This window comes from Oncorhynchus mykiss, chromosome Y (genome assembly GCF_013265735.2).
Source record: "Oncorhynchus mykiss isolate Arlee chromosome Y, USDA_OmykA_1.1, whole genome shotgun sequence".
In the NCBI taxonomy this organism is placed as follows: Eukaryota; Metazoa; Chordata; class Actinopteri; order Salmoniformes; family Salmonidae; genus Oncorhynchus; species Oncorhynchus mykiss.
The window spans coordinates 30,214,436-30,225,994 of record NC_048593.1 but is presented as its reverse complement, the minus strand read 5'-3'; the positions used below and the strand labels follow the sequence as shown (position 1 = coordinate 30,225,994).

At 44.1% G+C, this 11,559-nt stretch overlaps 1 protein-coding gene across 9 annotated transcripts in view; it reads right to left on the bottom strand.

Moving 5' to 3' along the window:
- Window positions 1-3,882: 3,882 nt before the first annotated feature.
- The window catches only part of zmp:0000001168 (signal-induced proliferation-associated 1-like protein 2), a 46,609-nt gene continuing 38,932 nt past the window's right edge, over window positions 3,883-11,559 (bottom strand). For 2 of the 9 annotated variants that reach the window (XM_036968316.1, XM_036968318.1), the window contains exons 15-16: window positions 11,155-11,233; window positions 3,883-7,036 (exon numbers count right to left, since the gene is read on the bottom strand). In XM_036968316.1, coding sequence (XP_036824211.1) covers window positions 6,782-7,036; window positions 11,155-11,233 — 334 coding nt within the window. In that variant the 3' untranslated portion in view covers window positions 3,883-6,781. Of the gene's footprint in view, window positions 8,274-10,153; window positions 10,853-11,154; window positions 11,234-11,559 lie in introns of those variants that run through there. The other 7 variants (XR_005040533.1, XR_005040532.1, XM_036968319.1 and 4 more) reach the window with 7 other exon arrangements.

The window sequence follows — 11,559 nt, the reverse complement described above, 5'->3', positions numbered from 1 at the left end:
TTACCCAGAGACACTACAGTAGGGAGTCATTTAGCAGAGGCTCTTACCCAGAGACATCACAGTTGGGAGTCATTTAGCAGAGGCTCTTATCCAGACACGACAGAAGGGAGTCATTTAGCAATCTCTTATCCAGAGACACTACAGTAGGGAGTCATTTGGCAGAGGCTCTTATCCAGTGACACTACAGTTGGGAGTCATTTAGCAGAAGCTCTTATCCAGAGACACTACAGTTAGGAGTCATTTAGCAGAGGCTCTTACCCAGAGACACTACAGTTAGGAGTCATTTAGCAGAGGCTCTTATCCAGAGACACTACAGTAGGGAGTCATTTAGCAGAGGCTCTTATCCAGAGACACTACAGTTAGGAGTCATTTAGCAGAGGCTCTTATCCAGAGACACTACAGTAGGGAGTCATTTAGCAGAGGCTCTTATCCAGAGACACTACAGTAGGGAGTCATTTAGCAGAGGCTCTTATCCAGAGACACTACAGTTAGGAGTCATTTAGCAGAGGCTCTTATCCAGAGACACTATAGCAGGGAGTCATTTAGCAGTTTCTTATCCAGAGACACTACAGTTGGGAGTCATTTAGCAGAGGCTCTTACCCAGAGACACTACAGTAGGGAGTCATTTAGCAGAGGCTCTTACCCAGAGACATTACAGTTTGGAGGCTCTTATCCAGACACGACAGAAGGGAGTCATTTAGCAGGTTCTCTTATCCCAAGACACTACAGTAGGGAGTCATTTAGCAGAGGCTCTTATCCAGTGACACTACAGTTGGCAGTCATTTAGCAGAGGCTCTTATCCAGACACACTACAGTAGGGAGTCATTTAGCAGAGGCTCTTATCCAGTGACACTACAGCAGGGAGTCATTTAGCAGAGGCTCTTATCCAGAGACACTACAGTAGGGAGTCATTTAGCAGAGGCTCTTATCCAGAGACACTACAGTAGGGAGTCATTTAGCAGAGGCTCTTATCCAGAGACACTACAGTTAGGAGTCATTTAGCAGAGGCTCTTATCCAGAGACACTATAGCAGGGAGTCATTTAGCAGTTTCTTATCCAGAGACACTACAGTTGGGAGTCATTTAGCAGAGGCTCTTACCCAGAGACACTACAGTAGGGAGTCATTTAGCAGAGGCTCTTACCCAGAGACATTACAGTTGGGAGTCATTTAGCAGAGGCTCTTATCCAGACACGACAGAAGGGAGTCATTTAGCAATCTCTTATCCAGAGACACTACAGTAGGGAGTCATTTGGCAGAGGCTCTTATCCAGATACAACATAAGGGAGTCATTTAGCAGAGGCTCTTATCCAGTGACACTACAGTTGGGAGTCATTTAGCAGAGGCTCTTATCCAGAGACACTACAGTTAGGAGTCATTTAGCATAGGCTCTTACCCAGAGACACTACAGTTAGGAGTCATTTAGCAGAGGCTCTTATCCAGAGACACTACAGTAGGGAGTCATTTAGCAGAGGCTCTTATCCAGAGACACTACAGTTAGGAGTCATTTAGCAGAGTCTCTTATCCAGAGACACTACAGTAGGGAGTCATTTAGCAGAGTCTCTTATCCAGAGACACTACAGTAGGGAGTCATTTAGCAGAGTCTCTTATCCAGTGACACTCCAGTTGGGAGTCATTTAGCAGAAGCTCTTATCCAGAGACACTACAGTTAGGAGTCATTTAGCAGAGGCTCTTACCCAGAGACACTACAGTTAGGAGTCATTTAGCAGAGGCTCTTATCCAGAGACACTACAGTAGGGAGTCATTTAGCAGAGGCTCTTATCCAGAGACACTACAGTTAGGAGTCATTTAGCAGAGTCTCTTATCCAGAGACACTACAGTAGGGAGTCATTTAGCAGAGTCTCTTATCCAGAGACACTACAGTAGGGAGTCATTTAGCAGAGTCTCTTATCCAGTGACACTCCAGTTGGGAGTCATTTAGCAGAAGCTCTTATCCAGAGACACTACAGTTAGGAGTCATTTAGCAGAGGCTCTTACCCAGAGACACTACAGTTAGGAGTCATTTAGCAGAGGCTCTTATCCAGAGACACTACAGTAGGGAGTCATTTAGCAGAGGCTCTTATCCAGAGACACTACAGTTAGGAGTCATTTAGCAGAGTCTCTTATCCAGAGACACTACAGTAGGGAGTCATTTAGCAGAGTCTCTTATCCAGAGACACTACAGTAGGGAGTCATTTAGCAGAGTCTCTTATCCAGTGACACTCCAGTTGGGAGTCATTTAGCAGAAGCTCTTATCCAGAGACACTACAGTTAGGAGTCATTTAGCAGAGGCTCTTACCCAGAGACACTACAGTTAGGAGTCATTTAGCAGAGGCTCTTATCCAGAGACACTACAGTAGGGAGTCATTTAGCAGAGGCTCTTATCCAGAGACACTACAGTTAGGAGTCATTTAGCAGAGGCTCTTATCCAGAGACACTACAGTAGGGAGTCATTTAGCAGAGTCTCTTATCCAGAGACACTACAGTAGGGAGTCATTTAGCAGAGTCTCTTATCCAGAGACACTACAGTAGGGAGTCATTTAGCAGTTTCTTATCCAGAGACACTACAATTCGGAGTCATTTAGCAGAGGCTCTTATCCAGAGACACTATAGCAGGGAGTCATTTAGCAGTTTCTTATCCAGAGACACTACAGTTGGGAGTCATTTAGCAGAGGCTCTTACCCAGAGACACTACAGTAGGGAGTCATTTAGCAGAGGCTCTTACCCAGAGACATCACAGTTGGGAGTCATTTAGCAGAGGCTCTTATCCAGACACGACAGAAGGGAGTCATTTAGCAATCTCTTATCCAGAGACACTACAGTAGGGAGTCATTTGGCAGAGGCTCTTATCCAGTGACACTACAGTTGGGAGTCATTTAGCAGAAGCTCTTATCCAGAGACACTACAGTTAGGAGTCATTTAGCAGAGGCTCTTACCCAGAGACACTACAGTTAGGAGTCATTTAGCAGAGGCTCTTATCCAGAGACACTACAGTAGGGAGTCATTTAGCAGAGGCTCTTATCCAGAGACACTACAGTTAGGAGTCATTTAGCAGAGGCTCTTACCCAGAGACACTACAGTTAGGAGTCATTTAGCAGAGGCTCTTATCCAGAGACACTACAGTAGGGAGTCATTTAGCAGAGGCTCTTATCCAGAGACACTACAGTTAGGAGTCATTTAGCAGAGGCTCTTATCCAGAGACACTACAGCAGGGAGTAATTTAGAGTGACTTACTTACTGTACATTCATATTAAGATAGCTAGATGAGACAACCACAAATCACAGTCAAATACAAGATACGAACATTCCATTCCAGCTAAACACTGGGTATATAGTGTTTAAAAAATAAAAAATTAACATTTTCATAACCATCTCAAATCTATGAATAAAAAATCAGAGAACAATAATATTTTATACACACATGAAGGTCCCCATAAGCAATCATTTCTGATGAAAAAAACACAAATTTGAAAAATTGGTTGATATAGCATTTTGGAAAGAAACTTCATATCTAGTCTGTACAGTCACCTATAGAAAGGGCCTCAGAGTACGAGATTTACTTGTGATTGTATCAGTTACATGAATGATGCTGATTACAGCAAATGTAATGTAGGTTCTGAAGGGTCTAGTTATCGGATCACTGCAGTAGGAGTTGTGTAAGATTTCATTAACCAGACAGAGTAAAACTAATGATGCCCTCAAATCAGGACTTGTAATCTTGTTGTTACATTGTTATCAATATGTAGCTTTTTATTACACTGAATAGCATCAAAAGAACAATCCCCAATGATATATTGAACAAAGTGATATCAGCTTCCCAACACCGCCCTTTGTCAGGTCTCAGAAAGAAAGAAACATTGAGAATCACAACATGGACACACCAATCACTTCTAAAGGATTCTTTATTGCCATGTCCTCCAGTTCACAGTACATGAACAACATTTAGTCAGTTGACTTCCTGTGAGGGAAAGAACAGGTTTAGAGGTGGCATCATACCGAAAACATGTTTTTGTGTTTTACAATACATTCCCTCAGTGTGCCACTGCCTGGTTATGGTAACGTCAGCTCTTTAACTGGCTGAGCTGAGTGCATAATGTGTGCTACCGTTCTGACCTGATGTGTGGCCCAGGCCTGCCGTAAACCTACACCAGGATATGACTTCATGTGTAGTTCTACTGGTAATCATGTCCTGTATTCTATCTTGACATTCCAGCTCTGTGTGGTAAGTAGGGCATATACTGATGCCATGGTTTCCTGTAAGGATGGTGCCATGACATAAAAGGCAAACCAATAAGAGGAAAACACTGTTCATTTATCTGTGCTCTTACAGCATGGAGGGGAGGAGGGAACAGCCACATGTCTCTAGCAGGGATCTTTCTCACAGGTTTCCTATTGGCTTGTTGGAGATCATTTGCCAGCTGAAGTAGCCTACAGCAGGTGAGAGCCTATTGAATTGTTCCTATCTGTAATGTGTTGTTAGGTGTCAGACATACTTTCTGTGTTAGGTGTCAGACATACGTTCTGTGTTAGGTGTCAGACATACGTTCTGTGTTAGGTGTCAGACATACGTTCTGTGTTAGGTGTCAGACATACTTTCTGTGTTAGGTGTCAGACATACGTTCTGTGTTAGGTGTCAGACATACGTTCTGTGTTAGGTGTCAGACATACGTTCTGTGTTAGGTGTCAGACATACGTTCTGTGTTAGGTGTCAGACATACTTTCTGTGTTAGGTGTCAGACATACGTTCTGTGTTAGGTGTCAGACATACGTTCTGTGTTAGGTGTCAGACATACTTTCTGTGTTAGGTGTCAGACATACGTTCTGTGTTAGGTGTCAGACATACGTTCTGTGTTAGGTGTCAGACATACGTTCTGTGTTAGGTGTCAGACATATGTTCTGTGATGCATAAATGGGTCTTCAAAGTGCACTCAAGAGTGTGATTTGGAGGATGGTTTATACTTGTCCAAATGATTGTGGAAAGTTGCGTTTTTCTGCATCAAATGATTATATTTTGATAGGGTTGGAGATACTGGTCTTTAACCAGTGCTATACAGAATAATTCCCATTAACCTAACAAAACACAAACTTCATATCATCTTCATATAACCCATTTGACAATTTCCTGGGGTCCCTAAACCCATCTTATTGTAGGTCTTCTTTTAGATTTAATTAGGGCTGCAGAGCGGACCCTGGAGAGACCCCATACCAACCAACCGTACATCTGCGTCTGTCATGTGGCAGACACACCTGTCTATTCTGGAGGGTACAGGACAACCTGTCACTGTCTGCTACCATAAAGAACTGAAATGAAGACACCAAGCTGAGTTACCGTTCATTACACTTTCAGGTAGGCAGAATGTCTGAGAGAGAAGCCTTCACATGAACCAGTCTGACCATGTTGTCTGTCCGGTCCTCTGTGGACAGTCTGAGAGTCACTCTTTAACACGCACCTAGTGGCTTTAGAGACCTTATTGAATGTGAACGTAGGAGCTCTGAATGAATAGCTCAATAGTAATATGATAATGATAACCAATACTAGAACATTGCAGAAATATATTTTCCTGCTGTCTTCTTATGTTTGAATTTCTACCAAAAAAAAGATTATTCCTGAAAACCAACCCCCACCATACCAGTTTAACTTTTTAGCACATGTAATTGCTCCCCCCCCCCTTGTATTAAAACAGCCAACAAGGATTCCACATTTGCAAGATTAATAAGTTATTACATTTTTATACATACATACATACATACATACATACACACACACACACACAAACACACACACACACACACACACACACACACACACACACACACACACACACACACACACACACACAAACACAGAGGGGAGCTAGGAAGTTGCCTGGTGCAGTATCATGCCTCAACAACCTCCTAGAATCTAAAGAACTATACAGAAGAACACAGTAAAACATCAGATATTCTTCCACTTCTCAACTCTACTAATCATTTCCAACAAGGCATTTCCAACATTTCAAACAGCATGGATCAAACAGCCTGTTCGGCCACATTTACACTGGTCTGCATGTTAAACCATCCTGCAATGGACAGCATACACAACCGAATGCGCTAAGTAACATTGAACACTTCAGCTGTACATGTCATCTTCACATATAGATAAAGTTTAGATGTTTTATTTCATTAGAATATATGGTAATCTGCTGGTACCGGGCAATCACAGTGACTCTAAAATAAAATCACAAGAGGAAGTAAAAGGGTAGGTCTTTAAAAAGTAGCATTGAGACAGTGTGATTGACGATTGTTTGGCATCCCTTCCAAATTTTAAGTCTAGTTATTTTGGGCGTGTCACAGCTGGGTCCAGTGGTCTGAGTGGGGTGTAGGAGATCTGCCCTGGCGTCTTTTGGCAGAATAGTCTTGGAGGAGGAATAATCCCGTCCTCCTCTGATCTCATATTGTTATTGGCGTCATCAGCAGTGGACCTGAAGATGAGGTGGGGTGAGATCAAATCCACGTTCATTTTTCAAGCAAGGCATAAACCTGGGCAGGAGGTTAAATAGTGCCCTGGCCCATGCCCATATAGGTTATGCTAAAAGTGCAAAAACAACGCAGAAACACATACAGTAGGTACACACACAGAAAGATGAAATGAGGGAATCCCTCACCCACAGTCAACCACTCTAGAACCTTTCCGAATAAATTTCAAATACACTGAATTATCATTGTAGCCAGCAAACAAACAAACACAAAATATAATTGAACACAGATGGCTGTGTTCACTAAAGGAATCCTGTTCAGTTTACATTAAATCTCTACAATTTTTTTTTCTTTGAAAGGAGAGCTGCCGTGTGGCAATGCATGGCTCAGTCCAGCAGGAGGCGTACTTTCTACAGTGTAGCTTCTACAGCCATTCTTTAAGGGATAAAGTTCCATTGTTTCATCCTCATCCAAGGCATTATCCACTTCCATATCCATCTCAAGTACTTGCACGGAACACCACCAGCTCTCTGAGTGCATTCGGTGAGTCAATTCCCTTATAACTAAATTGCATCTCATTCCCTGAAAGCAGATGTGAAATACTCTGTTACTTGCCGACTCAAGTCCATAACCCTTCAAATGAAGCTGAGGCGGTAGGGAGGGGAGAGAATAGTGTCTCTACACAATGAACTAACCATTCTGTGAGCAGGTTGGCAGAGAGAGGCAGGGTCAGTATGCATCAGTCCGTCTTTTCAAGCAGGCTGCCTGCATGCATGTCATTTTCCCTATGTAGCTCCAAGGCCATCCCCTCTAATGGTGCACAGCTGAGCTGTTTGTTCTCAGTCCGAGACGTTGCATATCATGGAGAGGGTTGAGCAGAGAGGAGAGAGACTACTGTTTACATACTGTACACACACTTTGGGTCAATTGAAATAAACAGCCATCAAACATGCTGCACATGTCTCTTCATCTAAATCATTTGTGTAGCTTTACGCAATTGCTATTCTGCCCAACTTGTCAAGTATGTGAAGCAAGATAAAATAACCATGGTGATGCACGCACGCGCACACTCACGGTACAAAGAAACACACTATTGGGTAAAGAGCAACCCTGGATATGCCTCTTAACTGGTCAAGCTATTGAGAAGACCAGATGGTGAGAAATGACTCAGGGTTGTTTTTCAGTTGGTTTGACACTCATGGGCTGGTCCAGAGTTCAAATATCATTCTACAGAATGCAGAGTATTATGCATGTGTGTGTGTGTGTGTGTGTGTGTGTGTGTGTGTGTGTGTGTGTGTGTGTGTGTGTGTGTGTGTGTGTGTGTGTGTGTGTGTGTGTGTGTGTGTGTGTGTCTGTATTAATATACAGTGAGCAACAGTAATAGAGTATGTTGATGTATTGTGCATGGGTGTTTGTATACAATATTGAATGTGGTGTGTCCGGAATGTGTTTATGATCTTGATTGTCTGCGTTTGTTTGTGTGTGTGTTTGTTTGTGTGCGTTTGTTTGTGTGTGTGTTTGTGTGTCTGTGTACACATAGTGTGTACTGTGACAGAGCTAGCAGGGCTTGTTGACATTGCACAGCAGCTCGGTGACTTTGATGAGGCGGGCCACGGTGCTCTGGGATTCCTCCTGCAGCCGCTGGTTATTCTGCCTGAGGCTCTGCACCTCGGCCTGCAGCACCGCCTTGTCCTCCTTCTCCTGCCAGGGAGCGGCACACAACAACACCCGTCTGTCAGACCACCATGGCTGGGATGGATGGAGGGGTGAGAGGGATCTGGGTGTGGGTGGAGGTGGGTGAGGTCTGGCTTGGACTGGGCTGGATAGCAGGCACGCGCAGACAGACAGGTTCACAAACATACACATACATGCCTTGTGGTAGCAGTGCAAGCAAGACAGGGTACTAGAGAAGTATACACACACACACACACACACCAGATACACACACGCACTCACACACGCAAATACAAACCAATTTCCTTCTATAAAAGCACTCCATAGGGAGAAGTGGAGTATGGAGGAAATGTTTAGACAGATTTACTATGGCAACCACTTGTTCCAGACCAAACAACCAATTAATAAATCAATCTCTCATTAAACGAGAGCAGAGGAATTGGCATAATATTTTATTTCCAATGTAGCTGATTGTTATACAAGTGAGATTTCCATAAAGACGAAAGCTCCAAAATGTCTGGCATTCCTCATCAACCAAACAGCAGGGGTCACCCTAATCTCTCACTACTTGGAATTCAGTTTGAAATCAGCTATTGCAATTTTTAGAGCGGTGATTTGCCATAGTAAATGCTTCCTGTTTGCTATTTCACAAACTGTATCAAGAGTTGTGACAGAGACAGGAAATCGGAGGCTTAGGGTAGACAAACAGACAGGGGCCACTACCAGCACAACCAGTGTTACCAACAGCATTATTGCCTTAACACTAAACCTTTAACTGACACGGGTATGACAAAACATTTATTTTTACTGCTCTAATTACGTTGGTAAACAGTTTATAATAGCAATAAGGCACCTCAGGGGTTTGTGGTTTATGGCCAATATACCACTGCCAAGGGGTGTATCCAGGCACTGCGTCATGCATAAGAACAGCCTTATGCCGTGGTATATTGGCCATTTACCACACCCCCTCGTACCTTATTGCTTAATTATATTGCCTCCCCACGCCTTATGTAATGGTGTTGATATTTTTTACTATCTACACAGAGAGGGGGTTCTATCCAGACTGACCCCTGTCAATCTGTCTCGTCTGTCTGTCCGTCTGTCTGTCCGTCTCTGTCCATCTGTCTGTCTGATGTGATGTGATGTCAGTGAGTCGTGGGATGAGGAGGAGACAGGTTACGGATAGTTGACAATAACAATTCATGATAGATGAGACCAGTTATCATCAATCTGGGTCAATAGGAATTTTCTTTGGTAGCCGCAGTACTGAATGGCTTTGCTGGTTCAACTCCCTAGTGGACCATAATGCAACTGTGCCCTGGAGCAAGTCAATACACCTGAAATAACAAGTACTCAGCTTCAGAATTGGAAAATGAATAAATGTAAAGATGAGAGTCCACCAGAAAGCAAAGTAACCAATGATCATCACCACATCAGGTGGGTGTTCATTGGGCCATACTACACTAGCTCCAGTACCGTCAACCCTCCCGCCTTGGCAGTCAGACAGAAACCAAAGACTAACCAAAAGTAGTCCATGTTTCACATCACACTTCTGAATGGAGCCTAACCAGCTACTCTGAGGTAACACAATTCCCACAGTCTCAGCTAATTCCTACTTGTTTCTGCTGGACATACTATGGGACTGGGACAGCCCATAACCAACCATGCTCACTCACTCTACCAGGGCAGAAGGTAAACAACAGAGAAAATGGATCATCTGATGTGGCATGTCCCTGTTAGGTCATCTTCCTTCCTTGTTCATTGTCCCTGACTGTTAATGTCTGTGTGTTGTCTAGATTGATGATAACACTGTGTTAAAGGTGAGTGTTCAGAGGAAGAGTAGGGAGTTACGAAAACAGAGGGTAAGACTTTGGTTATGTTGGTGTTATGGCCACAGGATTGTAACCATAATATCTGCAGAGTTTGATTCGTATGTGTGCTTCATGTCTCACATGTTTCAAGAAGTTGAGCGAATAGCATTTGCACTAAAATCCTTAGAATGTCATTCACTTAGTTGGATGGCAGTTTTAAACACTGGCAGTGTGGCGTCTCTTTGATATTTGAGTGGTGAAAAGGACTACGTTGGAGATATAGCACCGTGCATACCATGGGGTTTCAGTTGACCTCAGAGATGAAACACCTTCATTACTGTAACAAAGGATTCATGTCTCACCCAAATGTGTTTAAGGATGCTTGGAAGGCTTCCAGACCCTCTTCATTTCTCTCTCCTTCTTTCACTCTCTCACCCTTTCTCCTATTTGCTTCAGTCTTCCTTTCCTCTCCAGATGCTCTACATTGTGTAACCAACACTACAAGAGCAGCTAGTCATTCAGTAGTTCTGAAGGCTTCAAAGGTCATCCATCCCCAAGTCCCCATGTTTCCCAGAGAAGAGCCTGTGAATGGAGAAATGGTGCTGAGGTCCTGAGGCTGCACACAGGGATGACTGACAGCCTGTCAGACCTTCAGGGTTTGCGAGGAGGAACTTTGCTTACATCGTTCACATCCATGAAGGACCCCACAGGTCGTTTTGGGTTATTGGGTTAATTAACTCAGGTCTGTTTTTTAGTAGTTTCATTTCCAATTGTTATTTTGTTCTCAACGCAACAACAGAGGAAAAATCTCATGCTGTACTTGCCTCTACTGCCATTGGCCACTTAGTGTTGAGAGAGTGAGCATGGTTGCCCAAAGTCCCTCCAGCCAATCTTCTCACCTCCTCTGTTCACCCTGCCCAATGACAAGACAGGTTTCTTTTGCTTGGCCCACCCTACTTCTACATTCCGTCTGTCTGTCTGTCTGTCTGTCTGTCTGTCTGTCTGTCTGTCTGTCTGTCTGTCTGTCTGTCTGTCTGTCTGTCTGTCTGTCTGTCTGTCTGCCTGCAGTAGGAATCAGGGGGTTGGGTGAGGAGAAGGTAGGGTGTGGGGTAAGTGGACGGGATGGGGGGGTCGTGGGGTCACTGTGTGGGCAGGATGCTGTGGGGGGGGGGGGTCTGGGGAGGGACTATGGTTGGCCATCTGAATGGGGAGTACCTTTTGCAAGTCGTCCTGCAGCCTCTTCAGCATGTCCTCCAGCTGGGACACCTTCTCCTCCAGGTGGCCGGGTGAGTCACTGGCGAAACGGGACAGAGACACACACTAAGTATAATGCACATAGTTTGGTGCTGTCTGTATGTTTCCTGTATCCAGGGTCGGCCCTAGCCTTTTGGGGGCCTTGAGCAAAATTTGGTTGGGGGGGCCACACCACCTCGCAGGCAAAACATTTTAGTGGCCCTGTCGATAATTCAACCACAAGTTTAGATAGCTGGCTATATTTTATTTTGTACTTTTTTATTTACCCCTTTTTCATGGTATCCAATTGGTAGTTACAGTCTTGTCCCCTCGCTGCAATTCCCGTACGGACTCGAGAGGCAAAGGTCAAGAGCCACGCATCCTCCG